Below are 22,545 nucleotides of genomic sequence, written 5' to 3' on the forward strand. Positions count from 1 at the left end.
TTTGCATCAGATTATCTTGAGTATCTTTAATTTTGGTGGGCTAGTCTGCCTTGGGAAAATTGAGGGAAACTGCTGTTTCTCTCATCTCTTTCCTAGTCTTCAAAGTAACATGAGAATTGTAGGGTTTGGGGCCTTTTTATGAAGAAATGCTGTCTTAGTGATCTAAAAATTACAATGGGAAATTCCTCTTAATTCTTTCTTTTTCCTAATCTGAAGTTTAGAAGGTAAATGATATTAGAGATGTTTTCAACTATTTTCATGTGGTAGGCATAATAAGTAAATGGAGGTGAGATGTGCTTTTTTTTTTTTTTTTTTCCTCTTATGATCTTGACATTTTATTTCAAGTGTCATGCTTCTCTATAAACTTTTTCGTTTTTGTTGAACAGCACCGATCTTAATGTAAAGTGAGTAAGTCTAATGGTAATAAAAATTTCTGAATACCATTTGGCCAGCATGTGAGGAGAAGATCTTGAGGTGCCTCTGCTGCTGAAATTAAATAATAGATTTCATTACGCAAGTGATGGGACATTTTATTTTTAAAGTGTTGTTGAGACATGGTAAAGATCCATGTGCTTAATATAGGCCTTTTTTTTTGGAATCATCAGGTGAAGTTTATAACAGAACTGATATGTTTGACTGTAAAAGTCATTTACAAAGCTAAACCTATTCAACATACTAGAGTGTTTTGATTTGGCAATATTGAAATTTGACTCATCCAATCAAGAAAACCAAATGTGTCAGTGTTTTCAAATTGGAAGTTGTCTTGATGTTGTGTGGTTTTGTTTTTTTTGTTTCCTTCCCACCTTCTTCAAAAGTGCTTTCTTACAAGGCACAAGATTTTAAATTAAACTGAAATATTGAAGCTTTGGAAATAGGATAGACAAAAACTTTATCTAGCTTATCGAGCTTTATCTAGCTTCATTCAGGAAAAGAAGCTGCAGACCTGTTCTGAATGATTGATTTTGCTTTTCTTCGTATCCAGAATGAAAGTGGGAATGTAATCCCCATGAGAGTAGACAAACTTGGCATTTGGATTAAGAGTTTTGTAAAAAGCTTATTCCTAAGTGCAGGAGGAGTTCTTGAAGGACATGCTTATTAAAAAGAAAAAGGCTGACAACACTTGTAGCGAGTTTGGATTTAAGAGTTCAAGGAAGTTCTTGACTGCTGCCTTCTTTCAGACGGTAATTCTGACTCACAAATGGGGTGTTTGTAAACCTTTGAAGTGCGTGTATGGGGAATGTCTTTATCATGTCATTCTTTGTCTATTCTTAAAGTCTATGGCGTTTTTATATAGCTTGTTAAAATAAGACTCGCGATTAGAGTTTCCAACTGTGTTATAACAAGTATTGCTTTTTAAGGTTCTCGCAAGTTAAGACCGTTGCAATCCTGGCTTTTTTTTTTTCCTGGATTTTTTTCAGCAAATAAGTCCTCTACTGCTATCATTACACTGCTCTAATATAGAGCACATTCCTGTTCAAAGCTAGCATTGCCAGCTTTAGGAAATCCTAGTATGCTGAGTTGCTTGGTGAATTTCATAGGCTCTGTGTTTTTTATAATATTTGCATAATATTATAGGTACTGTCCTTTTGCAGGCTTTGCAGAAATAAATGTGCAAGTTGCAGGACAGATGGCTGCCTTTTGGCTCTTGGATATTAGTCTTGAATACCAAACAAAGTGTTAATTTTTGTGTCTGTCAGCACTCTTCTTGGTTTAGAGAAAAGCTTTTCTTTTCACAAGGTAGATTTTCAACACTGTGCTCCATGGCCTTTCCTATTTCCATAGGGCAACAGAGCACATATTGCAGACTGATGAACTGCTCAGCTCTGATGTACAGGACGTTGTCAGGCCCTTTTTGCTGCTGCTGCCTGCAGGGGCATGGAACTGGACGTGATCCCCTCAGCTGGTTCCCTCAGCTGACCCGCTTCTCTGAGCTGCCGTTCAGAGCCTGAAAGACGAGCAGGGTGGCTTGTATTTGGGAGCAGAAGATGCTTGGGGTACCAAACTGTGCAGAAACCGGTAACAGCCTTAAACACCTCTTCTGTTATAACTGTAGCTGTTCCTGTGCTGTTGTCAGTGCAGTACAGGCAGGGCCTGCTTTGTATTTGATTTTGCACAATTTGGTATGCTTGTGTGTGTGCTTACTGCTTTGTTCCCAGCTATAACAGAGAAGACATCTGGTTTTAATTAGCTGTCTGCGTTTTTGGTTGTAATTGTGTCAGGCTTTTCTGTTAACCTGCTTCGTAGAAGAGTTTTGATGGTCCAAAATGTCCTGGAAATAAGTCAGTAGTGAAAGCATGGAGGGTTAGGTGCACCTGCAGTCCCTTCATAGGAGACCTGGGTATATGTATTGAGCCAAAGTCCTTCTGTGTGCCAAAAATCCCCACTTATTTTATAGATTTCCTTTCTTTATTCTTGCAGTGCATTGCTTCACCATCCTCCCTTTTTTTCAAAAAACATCTAAAGGGTTTTCGAGCGGCTGTTTGCTGCAAAAGTATCTGAACTGGACTCTGGGTCAAAGTTATGGTACTTGCTAGAAACATAAAATCTAGCATTTTTCATGTTCTTATCTAGCCTTTGCAATCTCTCTGGATTTGTGCAGTAATCCAAGCTGAGAAAAAGTTTGTTACTGAAATAACTTGCTGCAGCAAGCAGCTGCTTAGATTTTGCCCTCCATCTCTCTGTCCCTCCCAGGACATCTGGTTTGGCTGGTGCTCAGATAGTATCTTTCCGATATTTTGAACTTTTTCAGACCAATCTTCCTCTGTCCTCACTGTTCTCTTAGCACCTCTTTTGCTAATGCAGGGAATTTGGTGTTATAAAGCTAGCAGGGCAACTGGAATTAAACAATTCCTCCATATTCCCTCTTTCAGCTGTGATTGGCATGTCCTTAAGGACTAAAATTCTAGTCTTATTTGAAGCTTCTTGCATGGTTGACAGGCTGTTGTTGTTTCCTGCGTTCCTGCTGTTACTGTGTGCTGCTGCAGGATGGTAACCCATAGCGTCGTGTCGCATGTGAAGCAGTTGATGCACTTGATTCTCTGGGATTCTCAGAGTATTAATGTCCATTTAATTCTTAAGAATCTTAGTTCAGGTCCTCAAAATGAACAGCTCAAGCAGTACAGCTCGTGTTCAGTCACTGTGACCTGGCAGCAGCAATACTTTTGCTGGAGGAGACGGGTAGTGTTTCAAAACAAGAACAGAAGGCATGTTGTAGTATCACATTGTGTCACGTAACTGGAAGCACATGAGTACCAGAGGAGTCAGCTCATGGGGTCATGTTTGTGCTGCGGTGATGGAGAGGTTCTTCACAGTACGGTTGATCTGGCTATATAAAGTTTGTAGGTGTTGTCTATCACTTCCTTATGGACCGGTTAATTTTTTGTTCTTTGTTTCTCTTCCATTAGGCCAAAAGTGTTCAGTCAATTATTGGAAGAGTTAATATCTGTAACTCACTGCTCAGGTGTCTCTCATTTAATGTTCTTAAAAGGATATCCAAAGGGAGATTTCTTACTCAGCCTAGCAGGCCTATACCAAAGTTGTACAGTTTAATGTAAAGAAAATAATACAGATATTTTTTTAAATAGATATTTACAGTGTTCCATCATCATATTGTAGTAAATGTTTCTCCTCAAAATTGCAAGAAGGCTTCCAAATTTGGTATAATACTTTAAAGGTTAAGGGGGCTTTAGCCTCACCCTCGAGATGCATCGTAATGAAGTCTTGATTGTAGAATTCACTGCTTATGTCTCCTTGATTTGCATCTCATCACACTGCAGAATCAATTCCCACTGAGCACAAGTAATTGCTTTTGGTAGCTTTGGTTTTGTCTGTAGATTACAAGAGATGCAGGCTTATTTTGCACACAAATGTAAAGGCTGTCCAAGAGTTCTTTTGGCAGTTTGAATTTTGAGGCTGGAGGCCTGGGCTTGAAGCAAAAGTAGTAGCGCTCTTGTGGCCTGAATTTGCTACTGCTTTGAGGGAAAAAAAAAATAGATGAATGTAAATGTTACATAGCTCTTCCTCAAGCAAGAGGACTAATTCTTACTCTTAAAGCCTGGGACAAGTTTTTTTGTTGCATGCAACAGGTGGAGGAAGATGACAAACACTACAGACAGTGACTGGAAACACCAAGGTTATTCTAGGAAGCCCAGATTTCTTATTTTAGCTGGGTTTTGGGGACTTTCATTTATAAAAGCAACTGTTATAGGCAGTGAGATGTTAATAGGACATTCCTGGAGCATAATAGTAAAATCGTTGAACTGTGTGTTGACAGACTTGGTGGGATCGGGGAGGAGGGAACATGTTTTTTATAGATACACAGTTCAGATGTAGATACTAGATATTCAGATACTCAGGAATACCAAAAACTCTACACAAGTTATACCTGTTGAACATGTCCATGTACAGTTTCTGAATAAACTACAAATCATGATCTGGTATATTGCGTCTGAAATAGAGATACAGCCATTGCTTCTGCATGTAAGCAGAAGCATGTATTTTCCAATAGGATATACTTCTTCATAGGACTATGTGACACTTTCCTGACCCTTCATTAAGAAGGAGTTATCAGTGCCTAAAAAGAAGAAGATTATTCCTTATTTTAAAATTCTTCTTAATGGAAGAAGTTTATTTCAAGAGTGTGTTTTAAATTGTAAATATATGGTTTTTTAATTAAATTAAAGGATTGCATGCTTTTACTCTTGAGATGAGCTTCTCAATCTTTTTGCATTTTCAAATAGAAAATAACTCAGATTTCTTTTTTTAGGTTATAAAGCAGCTAAATGGAGTCTGAGCAGTTGTTTCATAGAGGCTACTATCGAAACAGCTACAATAGCATAACTAGTGCAAGCAGTGATGAAGAGCTTTTAGATGGAGCAGGTGTCATTATGGACTTCCAGACCTCTGAAGATGACAATCTCTTGGACGGTGATGCATCAGTTGGTATGTTAATGCTATTTTCATGTTTTGGGCTTATAAAAATTTGCTGGGCGGGGAGATATTTGTATTGTTGTCAAGAACAAAACATCAACCCTTTTTCTAATAAAAACTTCTCTTTGACAAATCTGCCCTTCAGAGAGATGCTTTGAAATTGACAGTGACTGAGAATTTTCTAGTCTGCTTGCTGAACAGAGTGACCTCTCAGATGAGGCAGATGCTACCTTACTTCCTGTTAAGTAGAAGGATGGCTATTCTGCCACCATCTGGTATTTCTTAGCTGCAGCAGGATTCTTGAAAAAAATAAAGACCATTAGAAGTCCTTTTTATATGGGGCAGAAATCAAAATTCTCTTTAGATCATTACTTTCAATGCTATATGAATGCACAGAATTACATTGTCTAGCTCTGTGCTTTAGCTGATGAACCTTGCAAAAATTGAGAGCCCTATTTAAACATAATAATCTAGGTGTGTTTTTAAGTCTTTTATGTTTGGAAGATTTTGAGCTTGGTTTCTTAGCAACGCACACAATGTAACAGTATGTTACTGTTAAATATCTGAACTTAAAATGTGGTAGTAATGCAATGAAATTCAAAGTAGTGTAGCTGCAGAAAGTAAGCTTTGGAGCGCAGATGAACTTAGACCATAGACATGAATGTGTCCAGGCTAGATAGACTGTTGACAATGGAGTGTCAGAATTTATGGCTATCTGGTGTGGAATTATGGATTTAAAATAACCAAATCCATGCAGTGAGGAGGAATGATGGGAATAAACAGTCCTTTTCATTTTAGCTAATGAAAAATAAATCATAAACTTCATTAACTAATTTCCTAAGTAGTTGTAATCTCCCTCCTCATTTTTAGGGCTTTTAGTTAACCGACCAGGTCTATTCATTGCAGTAGACAGGGCTAGGCTTCTAGAAAACCTGTACGGTATTGCCATCACGACACACACACACTTCCCGGAGGTTTACAAAGCCAAGGAGTCTGCTGAACAACAGGAAAGAATACTAAAGAGCTACGTTGCTTGATTTACATGGAAAAGGAACCCTCAAGTATGTGAGGGTACATGAGAATGTTAATGGGAATCAGTCTTCAGAAAGTCTTATTACCTAAACTCTTAGGTGTCTTTAATATCTGGTTGGTAGAGTTGCGTCCTTTTCTGTTATCACCTCTGACTTGTGTTTAGAGTTTTCCGTTTTTTTTAAAAAATACTGTAGAAGAACCTGTTTCTCCTAATGCCATGTGAAAGCAAGTGTATTGCCTGTCCTTCAGGCTGTCAGCTGAGAAGAACATAGAAGTGAACAGTATCATTGTACAGTATACTCATTACTATGCATATTCTTATATGCTTATCATGTTCTCTAATAGCTTTTTTCTATGCGTAAGCTTCAGGCTTTCAGCAGTTATTCTTTAAGCCTACTGTGTTTTAAAATGCTAAAGAATTTCAATACTGTGAAGGTGTAGTCTTGGATGGCTTGCACCATAGTCTTGCCTAGAAAGCCTGTCTGCTTTGATCAAAACTAGCTTTTGTTGGTTGTGAAAGGTAATGTGCCTGTAGTAATCAATTTAATGCTCTCCCTTGTTGACCTGCTGTTTAATGAGAACTCAAGGTCCCATTAAACAGATAAGTAGAAATACCTGCCTCTTTGTAGGTGGTGAATATCTTAACAGAGTGTACTTTGGTATATGGGTTCTGTGTTGATCCTTTTCATTATGATTTATCAATATGTTTGGTTTTAAAATATTTGCTCTGCTTTTTGCTAAATCAAACACGTTATGTTTACCACTGAGGAGTTCCCTGTTGTTTAATAGTTAGATCAGATAAAATGTCAATCAGGAAATACTAGTTTATATGGTCTACCTGTTAAGAAAAAAAAAAGTACAGTTAATTAGCTTATTGTTTTCCTTCACTTTAACAAAGAAAGTAAAAAAGGGCATTCCAAATGGAAGTGGAGTTTCTACAATGGATTGTGTTATCAAGTTAGTATTTTTAATTGATAGATGTGAATTGGAAGGCTGCATATCTTCCCCACCTGCCCCTGCAGTGTAGGCTTTACATCGCCTGTATCTTAAATTAAATAGGTTCTGTTCCTGACTACAAACCGGACCTGAGGTTTGTAGCAAATCTTTAATGTTGTGTTTTTCCTCCAAAATTAGTCTCAGCCAACTGGTAAGGCAAAGCTGGGAGATGAAAGAACTCATGAGATTTTTCCATAATTTTGCTGAGATTTAAGGGTCATTTACATGAGGTACAAGAGAATTGCATCAATTTTCACCTTTTTTTGCTTTAGGGAGGCAACTCAGCAGGATGTGAATTTTGATGATGTTATCGATCTGCAAGTTCTTTAAGGCACTGACTGAAATCAGCTGAAAAGTTCATTTATTTGCAAATCATTTTTATTGCTAATAATACCACTTGTGTCTACATCTCAAAATGTGCTTTGCCTCTGTGGGAGCCTGATTCCTGGATGAGCTTGGCTTTCTTTTTGATACCTGTAGTGATCCTTCCTCCTCCTCGGAGGAGGACCACAGTTGCTTATACTGTGCATTCAGAAAGGAGACGCTTTACAGGCTGTCATATGATGTTAACACAGCCTCGGTGATGGTTAACCTTAGTATGACAGTCTGTAAATTGGTAATTCAAGAGCTGCTGCAGTAGCAGCTAGTGTTTCCTTGCACTGGTAGCAGCTCTGCTGAAAATAAGAATGAGAGCAGGTGGGAGTGCAAAACACTGCAGCTATCCTAGGCTGCCCTTGCTTTGCACATGTATGGGAGCCTTTACCTAAAGTGAGATGAAAACACCAAAACAATCCACTTCAAGAGCCCTAAGGAGGAGAAGTAATAACACTAAAGATATATAATCAACTAGTATGGCATTATTTGAGGAAGAGAATGTAGTTTTCAGTTAATGCAGGTGTTGCTGTGTAATGAAGAAATATTTACCTCATAAAAATAAGTTTAATTGCTCAAGAAAGATTTGGATGTTTTTAGCTATCTTTTGTAACAGCATGTGACTGTCCTTTCATGTGTATACTTGTTTTCATTTTGTTACTACAGTCTATAAAGGCAGGTATCTAATTTGAATATAGACACAAAGTGAAGAATAAAATAATTTGCATTTCCTCCAGAAGTCCAAACTTCCTCCTATGTTCTTTATGCAGGAAGATTAAACTAACAGATTCTTCCTATTAGCTTCAGCTGATATGAACAGTGTTCAAACGAACTGTGTATCATGTAATAGTTTGGTTTGGCATTGACTTTAAAAAAGTGGTATGTAGAAGATTGGCTATGGAAATGTTATGACAGCTTGACAGATCTCTTTCCTAAGTTGTAAGTTAGTAATATTTGCTTTAAGTTAGTAATATTGCATTAAAGGGCTTATTTTACTTTTTTCCAGTAAGGCATAGGTTCAAAATGCAATAATGGAATAATGTGATTGCCCAGATCACAGAGGAAACATGAGGCACAGCTGGTCTGTTTGAATAATTAAATTGTCAGGTTCAGGAAAATGATTTACTGTTTCTGTACTGAATTTTGGTTAGACTTGCAGATATTTTGTCTATGCTCCATAGTACTGATATAGCTGAACACATGACATTTGACAAAGTAAAAACAATTTTTTCTCCTTTATTTATTTGTAATTAATTATTTTTTGCCATCTGTTGGGAACACAAGTTGTTACACATTACATTTACATGGCGAACTGGGTTAATTGCTAAGGTTCTTCCCTGCAGGATTTCAAAATTCCTGGCAGAGCCTCAATTTGTTTGGAAGAATGTGGGGTTGATGGGGAAAATATTTACCTTAGTTGTGCTCCTCACATTATTGAGTGAGAATGAGTCTTAGGTGTTTGAAATAAATCTATTCCATCTTGCCTGTTTTATGATGATTATTTTCTTGAACCTGGATGTCATCTAGCAGTTGATCCATAAAGTTATTGATTATGAAATACAGTAGGTTATTGATTATGAAATACAGGGTATCCTGTGGTCTTTTTTTTTTTCCCCAAGATCATAGCATTTTCATTTTGGACAAACTGCAAAGTTTAAGGTGTCGTGTCTAAAACAGTATTTGCAGCAACTTCAGTTAGCTAAAGAAATACTTGGGGGGGTGTGTGTTGTCAGAGACAAGTGGTCTGGCCTAGCTTCCAGAATGGAGTCATTTTTAGATTGCTGATTTTTGTCAAAGTAGTTTAAAAGGGAATTATAATGTTTAATGTAAATTACCGTATATTCATGATGTTGATGCTATATTAGTTAACAGTGCAGTTAGTCTGGGCCTTCAGATTGTAATTGGATTGGTGTAGCATTATGCTTTGAGTGACGGGAATTATGGTTGTTTGTATGTAAAGTTTATAGTAGCTAGTTTTTTATTCTGATAAGTATTTTTAAGCAAATATTGACGGTTTTAGGTTTCTCATGAATGCCATGGTCAGTTCTTGAAGATTTGCTTATGGGATGCAAGATTTGCTTTGGTTTTAGAACTCAAATCTACTGCCAGCCCTTGAATAATTTCACCAGTCCTTCCCAGAGAAGTCATGTTTACCCAATTAGTTTTTTGTCATCTTCCAAAGCTCAGAAGCATACATGCTGCCAGCCAGATGCTCCAGCAGAGGATGAATCATAGTGCTAGTAGTTTACTCTCTGCATCTTTCTGATATTATATAATGCTGTCGGTTTCGTTTTGCAGCTCTCTTTGCAGGGCTTTGTCAACGGATGCTGCTGAGAGTTGTTACGCACTTGCCAGCCTGAGGTAACAGCAGCATCAGTTTTCCCTTCTCCCACACATGTTGTGTGAATAATGCAGGGTGAAGGAATAAAAACAGAGGAAATGTGGTGATGTGTATATAGATATGTAGAAACACAAAGCCGAAATGCACTTAGTCTAATATGAGCTGTGAATTGTTTGGTGTTACGTAAGAATTTTCTCTACAGCTTTAACAATATTTCTCTTGATTTATCTTACCTTTGCTTTGTTCTGTTAAATCAGCAAAAGGATATAGGTTGATTTTAATCAAACTGGTGTTGAGGCTGCACTCTGCTTTCTATCTTTGAGAATGTTCATGCTTACCAGCTAATAAATCCATTTTCAAGTGAAAGCTTCTCATCAGTGTGGATTGAACGGAAGCAGTGTTATGGGAAAGAATATCGCTGCATCCCTGGGAATGTAAGAGCAGCGATATGGAGCCAACCCACAGATTCATTTAGCTCAGTATCCTGCCTTTGACAATGATCAAAAATCAATGCCTAAGTACAAGGCAGGTAGTTCCTCTGAGTACTTCCGTGGCTCAGGGCCTTTCTAAACTGGGTGCTGCTTTCTGTTTTTATTTATTTATTTATTTATTTATTTCCTTCTCAGTTTTTTTTTTTCCCCAGACTTATTTTTGAAACTGTTTCTAAGATTCGCAACATCCATTAGCAACCTTCTACAGCTTAGCCATGTTTTGAGTGGAAAAATCATCCCCTTTTGTTTATTTGGAACATATACCCAGTTATAAATACTGCTGAGAACAGCTGTTACAGCCAAAGCCTTGCCAAAAAACTGCCAGGCCTTCATCACTCACCCTTATAACAATGTAAACGCTTAAGCTCTTCTTTTTGTAGATAGCTGCAGCCATGGAGAAGCCTTCTGCTGGTATATGAGTTTTTAGGGAGTAATATGAGCTTATTGAAATGAAGCTCTTACTGATGTGAAACCAGGATAGGATAACCTCAAATTAGGATGACTGGATTGTCTTGCCAAATGCACATATTCTGATAAGGCCTATCATGCATTGGTTATGTGTAGGTAGAAACGAAAGAGGATCAACGCATAGGTAGCATAGTACTGTCTCTATGAAAGCTGATAATCTGCCTTAAGAGGAGAGAGGGAAGAGTCATCCACTAAAATCCTGCCTTTCCCACCAAAGAGACTGCTTTAGGAGCTGTGCTTTGTTTAATTTGAGCAAATTGATAAGTAAGCTTATTAATCACCAGTGTGAAGTATTTATACTATTTATAGCTTATATTTCATTGTATCTGTATACGTCATATGCTCTTTTTAGCAAAGGTTTGTTACCCTTTCCTTTTACCTTTGCAGTGGCCTTGGTGCTATAAAACAGTAACTCATATAAGAGACCAGTCTTTGTCTGACATCCCTTTGTGTGAGCAGATGGTGAAGAATCATTTCTGCTACTACTTAGAACTTTCCCAAGCTTTTGCTCCGTTATCTCTCTTTCCAGATTAAGAAATTCTAGTTTGCTGATTTGGACCTTGCAGCCATGCTTTGGATCATGTTTACTGCCTCATTCTGAGCCTCTTCATAGGTTTATTTATTTATATTTGAGCTTGAGGAGGGATCAGATATTCACACAACATTTGAGATATGCGTGTAGTGTGGAAGTACAACAGCAAGCTTTTCTTGTCTTTATTAAAGATTTCTAACATGAGATATATTTTATTCTGACTGCTACTAGTATTGAGCTCGTATTTTCCCAGAGTCAAATACATAGTATTAGAATATTCTATTACTACATATTAACAAAATTCAGATTTGCTGTTGACACTGTTCAAGCAGGTAGTATGTATATGGAAGACTTGATGTTGAAGATGGAAAGCAATATCTATGGATTATACAGCTTCTGGTGCTCTATGTTACCTCCTGCACGTATTTTGAATGAGAAGTTGGAAATTCTGGCCCAAAATAAAAAGCCCTGAGGTGAGAACATGGGCAATCTAGCAGATAAATATATATTTGTAAGGAAATAGATTTTTAAAAGATGAACAGAGTGATCTTAGCAGCTCCATACTGCCAAAGAGGGGGAAATAAATTTCAGCAAAGCTGCCGAGTGAGCTAAGATCACTTCCTGGTAGGGAGGCCAAATCCTTTTTTGTGCTGTTAAGGTATGATTGCAGTTTCAGCAGCTGGTGAAGGAAAGGATGCTTACTCAAGCCAATAGGTGGAACTGAGCAGAGTTTCCTGGGTAAAAGCCTGCCCCGTAAGAGGCAGGAGAAAAAAAAGAGGAAGCAGTTAAGAGGCTCTTGGTGAATCAGCGAAAACAGCTTGTCCCCTTCTATGCAGGCAAGAGAACTGCTACTCTTTAGAAATCCTTGCAATGTTAGAATGATAAAAGCCAGTTTATTTTAATGGGAATGAAAGCTGCCTCATTTAAAAGTAAAAAGGACAACCCCCAAACCTTCAGAACTGATAGCATGGTCCTAGCTAGTCTCAAGAATTTATTTTATTCCAGTATCACCAGTGTATAGATCCAGAAGAGCAAGATGACCAACCTCAGAAACAAGCGATAGGAGGGAGCAGCCCAAAGGGAGCAGTCCTGACTGTGTTTTTTGAGCTAGGATGTTAAAACAGACCTTAGGGACCAAAGACCTAGTGTGACAGAGCTTTCATTTTATGTATTTGTTTGGGGTTTCTATTTGATTCCTTTTTTGGCTTTACCTGTTATGCTGCGCCATGTTTTCATTATTTCCCGTGTTCCCGACTGTTTCTGGCTTCTCCTGCCCTGCAGTCTTGCCCTTCTCAGTGATGAGCAGAGAAGGTTCAAGCACCCTGTGGGAGGAAGCGGGGCGGCCTCAGGGCTGATTGCACAACCAGCTTGTGGCTCCATGTCCTGTCCTGCTACATTGCTGCTGCCTGCGTTTGACCTCAATTGTCACCCTCTGTGTCTGGTGGCCAATGGGTAAAGGAAACCATGAGAATTACTACAATATCATAAAAATATAATTCAAAATGTTGAGGTTGGCCAGTGAAGAAGCAAGCATATTGGGCTGGACCCTGAAGTAGCGTTCTTGGCTGGGTGAAATTGTTGTGAGTAGTATTAAGTAATAAGTTTGTGGAGGAACAAATGATTATGAAAGAAAAAAAAAATCTTATAGTTGTTGAGGGGAAGAAATGTTTCTGTACAATAAAATGCAAATAGAAAAAAGCTTTTTGCCTGTCTTGCTGTTTAAATAGGTTCCTCTGGATGGGGGGCAATACTCTTCCTTAGTTAACACCCCATCTGCCTGAAGGTAATCCACAGAATGAGTTGTAAGTAGACTTTTCTATAATGCTTATTCCAGAACGTATTAAGTTTTGGACTCCCCTAGTTTAAGATCTTGGAAAAAAAAATATTTTCTGTGATTGGAAGCTGTGACTGACTGTTCTATCATTGTATCTGAGAGGTTATTTCTTCCCAGATCGGGTCTGGGCTCAGAACTGGCAGAAGGGGTGTTTGTGTCATCTTTGTCATCTTCACTGCTTGCCCTGTGTGACCCACATGAGGCAGTTGCACGAGTTTATTCAGAGTGGGCCAAGTCAGACCAGAGGGGTTCCAAGATGAATGCACCAAGACATGAGTCAAGTAAGAGGGGTCAAACTGGTGGTGGGATTAGTATGGAGTTAGTTTGGCTGCTTGGATTGAGAAAAGGGTGTAAATGGAGGAAGAGATTAGAGAGGAAGGGCAGGTGAACAAAGCTGGAATGAAACTAGAGGTTCTGGAAGAGTGTGTCCTTGAGGTGCTGTGTTGAGAGTGAGTGCTTCTAGATCCAACCTTCAACTGAGGGTGAATGTGGGTTAAATTATTTAGAGAACAGCTGGAGATGATAGCCTTTTTCAGAGCCGTGTTATGTAGCATTTTGAAGAGAAGAGAAGCCTTAGTTTTGAATACTAATGCCAAAGAGAATGGCAGTTAAGAGTCACTGAAATCTTTTACATCAGTCACACTTCATCATTTGTAATTATCTGACAAGTTTTTGGCATACGTTTTTACTTTAATGAGATAATTCAGCATCCTGAGTTTTATATTTGGAATTTCATATCAGTCCCAAATTTTAATTTTCATTATGGTGCAGTGAAATTATATATTCTCTGATCAGAGTAAGCTGAGTAATTGAGGGTACTGAGAGAATGTGTTTGTTTTATATGGAACAAAGTGCTCGGCTCTCTTATTTAAACCTAGTTTTTACATGTGAAATGGTGGAAGAGCGTTTCCTAATTAAGCCTCTCTCTTGGAGCTTGGCATAAGCAGCCTCAAGCACCTCTGTGACGCTGCCCTTCCTCTCCCTGGGTTTGTTCTCTCCCTGCAGCACCTCAAAACAGCTTTCCCTTGGTCTTCCTGCCTTCAGCCCTCATCTGTTTCGTCTAACCCCTGGCTTGTTCTTTCAAGTATTGTATCTCAAATGCATTTCTTCTCCCTCCCCTTAAAAAGAAAAAAAAAGAAAAAAAGATGTGGAGGAGGATTAAGGATTCTTCATTCTGTGTAGTTTAAAGGTGTGTCACCCATATACATTTTGACATTTCCAGAACAATGGATTTAAGGCCCTTTTCTATGAAGATATATGAACCCGAGCCATGTGAGTGGCAGCGTGCCCCTTTAGATAACAATGGAGCTATTCAGACGTATAAAGTTACTTCAGCATGGAGGATTTCTGGGATTCAGGCCTTCAGTGTATGATCATGCTGATGAAACGCCTTGAAAGCAAATTGTTGTATAAGCCTGATGTTTACTTATGAGCTATTTTATGCATTAAATACAAAGATTAGCCATGTTAAGTGGCTTTTGGTTGTATAAAATAAGGATGTTGTAAATCTAGGCTAACGCCTTATGGCAAGCGTTCATAATTACTGCTTAACGAGACACACAGTTTCGCTAGCTGCAGTTTTGGAATTTGCAAGACTTACACAATAGAACTAACTGACGATCTTTTGAAGATACAAAATTCTCAAGCAGAATTCAAGTCAGATGCTGTTTTGAACCAGACAAGGGGAAAAAAAATACAAAAGTAGTTTGGAAACATTAAGTTATAGATTCTTAAAGGTTTAAAAAAAATAGTGGCATAGGTCAGGTTACCATGCATATAGTGTCTTTCTCATTTAAAAAAAGAAAAAAAAAAAAGGGGAATTACAGGGGAGGGCAGCAAAGCCAAAGTGTTGCAAGGCAGGAAGAGGAGCGTGTGGTGGCCAGGAGCAAGGAGAACACACAGGCGGCTGGTGATTGAGAGGAAAAATGAGCCGTGCGCCTTCTTAAGGCTACACAAAGAAAGGGCTATTTGGCAGCCAGTCTACAAGCAGTAACCTAGGAGGAGCTGTTGAAATCTAATATTGGCTCGGTTCTTGAAATTTTATGTAATGAACATGAAGTTTTTGTGTGTTTTACATTGCAAACTTCCTGTGATTGTGTTTCCTGCGTACCTGAAGTTCATCAGATATGCCTTCCAGCTAGCTCTATACCTGATCTCTTTGAAAGCAGTCTGGGTCCTACTTCAGTAGAAATTTTGCATATGTTGTAGTCAGTAAACAAACTGAGATTAAGGGATTAGATAACCATTTCTTTGCTGTAACAAATTTCAGGGATTTCAGGACTTGAGAATCCATATGGAAATCTTAAAGACTGCTACCTAAGTTGTTCAAGACCTTTATTTCATAATTTCTCATATTTGGAATTGCATTTATCTTGTTATTTGGAACTTATATTTATTGTATTTGAAACTGCATTTATCCTGTAATAACTGTATGTTAATAACAATAATAGTTAACTCTTTAATCATTTCGAGATTTGAAAAATTATTGCCATATTTCTTCCTGCTGTGAATGAGTTTTTCTTTAAAGCCTCATAATGAGATTACAGTTTCTTTCTAGGTGCTACTGAAATGTGGAATTGAGAGTACTGAAGGATATCTGTCCTGCTTCCCTTTTAACTAGTGTGGCTAATTTAAAGTTCAGGTGGGCTGTTATCCTGTGGGAATTTGGGGTAGTTCATGTGCTTGCCAGGAGGGGTTTCCTTCCCTCCCAGTGTTGCAGTGCTGTCAATGGGGGTGGCATAGGACACTGGTGTTTTGTGTTTGTGTGTGTGTGTTTTAGAGCAGACTGATTTAGGAATGTCTCACTGTTTGGGATGTTAAATTAGATCCTTAACTTGATTCTCGCAGGGAAAACTGAGTGGTGAGAATGCATAGTGGTGCTGAAAATCAGAGTGATTTGGGGCGTTCAGAACTTTGAGAATTAAATTGCACTTGTTGAGAAGGTGATTGTAGGAGTCCTCTTATCAGAAAACATTTCCATCTATAGTTGACAGCAAATGGAGATATTTCTGCCTCAGTAGAAGGCAGCAGTGTTTTGTAATTGAACATCTGCAGGGTTGCCCTCATTTTTGAGATAAGATGGTCTTTAATTTTTTTGTTTGTCTGTTTTTGGTTTTTTGCTTTTTTCCTAGGTTGCTACAAGTCTCTCCCTTGTCTCCTTTGTTTTCCATTTTTATTATCTTGAGAAGTATAGCTCGTACCAGCATTTTGAGTGTTGTATTTTTAAGTTACTAACGTGTCAGTGAAATTAAGTTAGTTTTACTTTATGCCCTCCTCTGTAACCGACAAAATCATTTAATAGCACCCGGTTTGCAGAGTTGTCGTTGATATATCAAATAAGGAACTTATTTAAGGACATACTCAGAAAATTATTTAAGAATTGGATGTCTTTGAAAACTAAAGTAATTGTCTACGAGTGTTTCTGTAGAAGAGCAGTGTTTGAATGTGGAAGCGAAAGCGGGCACTTGGAGGAGAGCAGCTCTTAGCGAGGTGTGTTCTTCTTCCTTAGTGCCTTGCTAATAATTTTGATGTTTATAATAAAACGATGCGGGATTTTGTGCGTTTTGCGCGGGTCAGGCAGCCCGCAACAAGGAGCGCTGCCCCCTCAGGCCCCGGGCGCGCCCCCGCGGCGCCGCGAGCGCGCGCCCCCCCTCCCCCCCCCCCACAGTGTAGCCCCGGCAACCGCTGGGCAGCGGCTCCCCTTTGGTGACGTCACGCGGGGCCGCGCCGAGGCGGCGGCGCGCAGCGCGGCCCCGCGCCAACATGGCCGCGGCCCCCGGCGGCGGCGGCGCCGCGTCCGCGGCCGTTGTGTAAGCGGCGCCGCAGCCATGGAGGCCTCGGCGGACCCCTACTCGCCGTACGACGGCGGCGGAGACGGCATCCCGCTGCGGGAGCTGCACAAGCGAGGTAGCGCGGGCGTGCGGGGCGCCCCGCGGCGGGGGCGGCTGCCGCTGGCGGCTGCGCGCGGGCAGCTCCGGCCCCCTCGGCCCGCATCAGCCCCTGACTCCATCTTCGAGGTGCGGCAGCCGCCCCTCTGCTTCGTGAACCCACCCCGGCTCCGGGCGGCGCGTGCGGCCGAGCGTGGCCGCGCAGGCACCTGCTCAAGGCAGCTGTTTCGCACCTCCCGGGGACCCGGACTGAAATAATGTTTCTGTCTAGCTCTGAGGTTCCCATGCGTGTTCTTAGACTTAGCTCCTTGTCGATGTCTCTGAGATATGAAGGAAAAACTCTGTGCAATTGTAATGTTTAGTTAAGCCCGCACTGGTGAGCTCTTAAGAAATCAGAGCGTTGGAATGGGCTCTTTACGCTGCTGCTTGCAGGGAAGCAGGTCAAAAAAACCAAAAAAACCTACTGGTCTCTGTGTTGATTTAAAAAATCTCTTTTAAGTTGCTAATTATTTCTTGCCATAAACTTGGAATATGTTACATAAACGTACGGTCTTCTATGAGAGCAGTTTTTTAGAAATAAATTAAGATTATGCTTTCTTGTTCCGAGGACCTGCCTTACTGTTGTTGGACTTGTTAGACTTGAGCCTTCTTGTTAAGAGTGGTAAATAGTATAATTTCTCAATTGAGTTTTAAGTTGGCTAATCTAAAATGAGTTATCCACATTTAAGCCTGCTGATGACTGCATTAGACAGGAGTGGTTTAAAATTAATTTAAATGAGTAGTTGTTTTCCCCCCCTCTGGTCACTATGAAACTCCTTTATTCATTTCACCTTTCCCTGCAAGGTTTTATTTCTCTAAGTAAGTAGTTATCATTTTTGTTTATCTAGCACTTTCATCTCTGCTTTAGTTCATTGCATAAACAAGTCATGTTGTCTTCTTAATTCTTAGTGTTTAGCTGTATACGGTAATAACGTCAACAAGTTATAGTATGACTTAGAGTATTTTAAAGCAAGCAAGTTCTATACTATACAGTGCTTTTTGACCCCAATGTTCTCTGCCCAGATCATTACTGTGGAGCAGGTGGAGGCTGGTTTTCCGAGTTAGATTTTAAAAAAGGCTTCTGATAAATTGAGGATAGCATTTTCTTGAGCGTGTGCAAGGTATGGCTTGTTTGTTTGTTTGTTTTACTCTTTTGCTTTTTCAAATGTGTGGGAAAAGAAGTTGACTGCACATCTACATCCTGATTACCAGAAATGAGATAATGTAATCTGCAGAAAAACTTGAAGATGCGTACTACCCAACAGTGTTACTTTACCTTCTAACTTTGCAAATAATAGTTTGTCATGGAAATTGAATTCACTGCACGTTGTAGTTGATTATAAAACACCAAAAGTGAAGATGCTTGTCTTGTGAAACGGTGTCCGGCATGTCAGAGCATTGCTTTTAAATACAGAATTTACAAGTACTGTAAGGAAAACAGTCCGGTAGCTAGTCATGACGTGATGACATCAGTTGGAGCCAGCAAGGAAATTGCCAAGTGTGACTTGACTCTTTTTTCCCACCAGGTTTTACTGAGTTCTGTTAAAGGTTGTATTTGCTATATTCTGATAAGATATTTCAAAAGAGTGCCACTGGTGATTTGAGCTTAGATTTTTTTTTTTTTAATATTGCCATTCTCTCTTGCAGAGCTTAATTTCTCAAGTGTATATGACTCATAAGAAATTTGAGTCTCCAGGTGGTCAAGTGTGTGCCACAGGTTTTATCAAAACTTGCTCATTTACTAGACCAAAATAATCCAGGTTCTGATCATCACAATGTCAAAATAAGGCTAAGATGCTGGCAGACTAAACTAGAAATTTAAAGTAATTTCTTGATATTTCTTTCTGTTATTTGTGGATCTCAAAAAGGATGCTCAGTGTTTTTCCTATATAGACTTCAGAGCATCATAAGAACAAATGAGGGGGAAAAAAAAAGAATAAAAATACTTACAGAAAAGAAGCTTAGTTAAAGTCGCATATTAACATTTGTTCTGTCTTGCAGCATAATGGCTATGTTTTGTAAAACTACTTTATAACATTAAAGATTTCCTTGTGCTAATTGGCTGCATTGGCTCACCCGGATGGCTGTACCTCAGCAACGATGAAACAACCATTTAACTCATTTGAGGTCATCAAGCTTTAATTAATGACCTTTACTAATAATTGCTGAAATAAGATATGAAGTATTATATATTTTTATTAAAAGTCTGACCTAGTGGTTTTCATTAGGAAGGTTTTTAATTTGTTGAGTCCAAATAGGCTGTAAAACACTGAAAAGATTTCAAATATATATATTTATTAGATTAATGCTGTTACTCATCTCTTAGAAAAAATACAGATATTACAGTTTAGATATTATCTTTGTCTTTTGACTTGCTCAGGCCTGATACTTCTCAAATCTCAAAATTCCAGACTGCCTTATCCTTTTTGATGCAGTGAAATAAATCTACAGGAGTGGTTTGCTTGGCTGTCTTATCAGGTATCAGAAGAGTGTTTTTCTTTCCTTCAGGGATTTTAAAGTTCTGGTTTAGGACTGTGCATGTTTAGGAAGTAACTGACATTATACATTTCAGGAGAATTGTTATATCCTAAACTAGGTACAGGAATATACTGTGTTAACAAATGGTGATCATTTCTGTTGTGCATCTTTTTGCCTTGTGTTTATTTTTGTGCTGTTTTTGCTATCTGAGTCCATTTGATAGCTCTAAAATACCTATCTTGCTTGTCTTCCAACCAATCACAGATATATTCACTGGCTCTGATTTTCTTTATTTTTTATTAAATTAGCATTAATTTTACCATTCTTTTTTCTTTTTAAATTTAAATCTGAATGACAGCAGCACATGCATAGCTGTCCAAACCAGTAGCAAAACGTCCACTTCAGCAAGCACCAGATCATGACCCACTTGTATTTATTATGTGCACAGGACCTCAAGTGAAATTAATTAAATGATATATTTTATTAATAACTTGTGACTGAGTAGGTGCCTAGGAGGTGTGAAAATCATGTGGAAAGAGCATTCATTTTTCTGGCATACCAGATTTAACAGTGAGTTACTTTTAGTAAACCATTTTTGCGTGAGGCAAAAGAACTTTCCATTTTATTAGCTGTGTATATTTAAAGGATGATTCATCATTGCATGTAGGTGCAGTTCACATGTCTTTTATTATGCTTTAACAGTGGGGAAACCCTCTTTCCCTCACAGATTACTCTTTTACAAGAAGCTATGGGGCAGAGGATATTTAATAATATGTTACACTGGAGAGAGGTTGCATCATGTGCATGCTAAGCATTTTCAGATCCTCAAAGAGGTGGAAGTTTTACTTTTATGTTTTAGGCTATTTCTCCTTATGACTTTGCTCATGTTTCAGATTTGGCATAGGAACTGGAAGCCATTCAGAGATTGAAATTTTCATCTTTCACCTTTGAAGTACTTTGAAAGATGCATATACATGCTCAGAGATAGAGTTTGACCCTCAAGACTCGCTTGGTAGCGGAAGAAGAGTAATAAAATTCATTTTTAGACTAATTACAGGCTGTGTTGTGCTTCAAGGTTCAGGCCAGAAATTGCAACCAAGGTGAATGTAGCCATAAATGTTCCTTAAATTATGTTTTCTGAAAATGTGTTACCTGGAGCCACCCCACATGGAGCTTTATATGTTGTGGGCATCTGTGTAGCTTTCTTAGGCCATTTTGTTTCTGCAGCACTTTGTTCTATGGTTCTTGATATAAAAAGGGAATAAAGTGTGTTTTTTTTTTTTTTTTTTTTTTTAAAAACTTGTTTGATAAACAGAAAATACTGTGGGATATAGTGCAGTCTTTTCTAGGTAGCTATAAATTATCTGTCTGCATAGGCTGCATGACTGATAAGGTTCTATGTAAGGCATGTACTTTTCAAACTTGTCAAGTATTTAGAGATATAATAGCATAGGTGATATTAGGCTGATGAACTAACCAAGATTGTTCTCGTTGGGCCTGATTGGGATAATATTGTTAGGATTATTATGATGTCTGCTGTATCCTGTCTTTGCCCTCCAAAGCAAAGAATAAGTAAATACCTCTTACGTACACACAGCAGCAGTGCTTAGAAATCTGATTATCTTAATTTCCATTGTCCTGACTCTGTTGGTAAAGCCTAGTCATTGTTTGTCAGATGCTAGATTATTTCTTCAATTATATTTATATATTTTTCAATGATATATTTTATATATTTTTTCTCATCTCCTCTGTCTGTGTACGGTCCATTTTATGTTTAAGTTGTAAATTTAGTAATGTGGGAACCACGCACTATTCTTCACTTAGACATAGCTAAATAAATAGACATTTTTCTGTGTACTTTAAGACTACAAGAAAAAAAATTGTGTAACGATAACGGCATTTTTTTCTGTATTGCATAGACAAAAAGTAGTAGTTCCACCTAAAGCAAAAAGCAAAAATGACTGATGCTTGCTTTTATTATGTACAATGTACATTGAGCTGTGCTCGACCTCTTCCTTGCCTTATCCTCAAATTCCAATGTGTTTTGGCAAGGGAGCCTTTCAGAGGCTTTGTTTCACATGGCAGTGCCACTATTCAGCTGTCGTTTATTCCTCTTCACTCCTTTACTCCATCAACTCCTATTTTTTGAAGGTTATTTTTGAACCTAGATTTTTTGTTAGAAGAAAGTGACGAAAGGTTTTGTGTAGAGCTTTTTGTTTTCCCTGTTCTTCAACAAACCTTGTTCTGAGTCTTCCTGTTCTCCACCATATCAGACTAGCTAACTGATTTTTCAGTTGGGGGGCGTGTGTATACACGGACATGCGTATGTGCTTCTGTCATTCTCTATAAACGTTGTCTGTGGCGCTGAGCGGTCGGTGTAAACCTTGCAAGTTCAAGCTTGTAAGCCGTGCAGTTCAGAGCCGAGCTGAGTTCTTAGCTGCGCACCGAGGGGAGGGCATTGCTTGATCGCAAAGCCTTAAATCTCCCGTTGTCAGCAGTGGTGAATAACGCGTGCTCACATGGATGGTTTGCTTCCAAATTTGAAACTTGAAAATTATTTCTACTTTAATAGCTATGTTCTTGAGTGGTTACAGACAAACTGACATAAACTGGCAATTATTTTTTGCCTTTTTTCATTTGACATCTGTTTATTTAAAGATCAAAATAGGGATAAGAAAAATAAGTTCAGACACTAACATGTCTTTATACAAATATTTCTTGCTGCAAGTGCAAATGATCCTAATGGTGTGTGTATAGGGTGCTTCTCTGCCTCTGCTCCCGTTGCCACCTAATACCCAAGGACACATGGGTGAAGCAAAGCCTTGGATTAGTGTCTGCCCTCTGGAGGGCTCCAGCTCCTGCTGATTTTAGCACTCAGCAGGTTTGGGTGGTTGTGTCAGGAAGGGCTTATCCAAGCCTCCTGTGTAAACTGCTTAGCTTGGCTTCTACTCACAGAAATGCCCTTCTCCTTCCCTCCCTTCCATGCTGCTTGCAGTGGCAAAAACAAAGCAGCATGCTCTGCTCTCAACTAGGAAGACATCAGCCAAGTGGGATCCTGTGTAACCGTGTGTGGTCTGGAAAAGGATGTGTGTGCAGCGGCAAACTGTGCGGGACTATAGCTATAAGAGGTAGTATCAAGTAGCTCA

The 22,545-nt window shown here is 38.9% G+C and overlaps 1 protein-coding gene across 4 annotated transcripts in view; it reads left to right on the plus strand.

The window, feature by feature from the left end:
• CLCN3 (Cl-/H+ antiporter 3) overlaps positions 1–22,545 on the plus strand; it is a 52,506-nt gene that overhangs the window by 6,437 nt on the left and 23,524 nt on the right. For 2 of the 4 annotated variants that reach the window (XM_088528123.1, XM_088528125.1), the window contains exon 2: positions 4,766–4,941. In XM_088528123.1, coding sequence (XP_088384249.1) covers positions 4,782–4,941 — 160 coding nt within the window. In that variant the 5' untranslated portion in view covers positions 4,766–4,781. Of the gene's footprint in view, positions 1–4,765; positions 4,942–16,724; positions 16,902–22,545 lie in introns of those variants that run through there. The other 2 variants (XM_088528124.1, XM_088528126.1) reach the window with 2 other exon arrangements.

Source organism: Tinamus guttatus, unplaced genomic scaffold, assembly GCF_059628265.1.
Source record: "Tinamus guttatus ecotype Peru unplaced genomic scaffold, ASM5962826v1 Tinamus_guttatus_pri_ptg000301l, whole genome shotgun sequence".
In the NCBI taxonomy this organism is placed as follows: Eukaryota; Metazoa; Chordata; class Aves; order Tinamiformes; family Tinamidae; genus Tinamus; species Tinamus guttatus.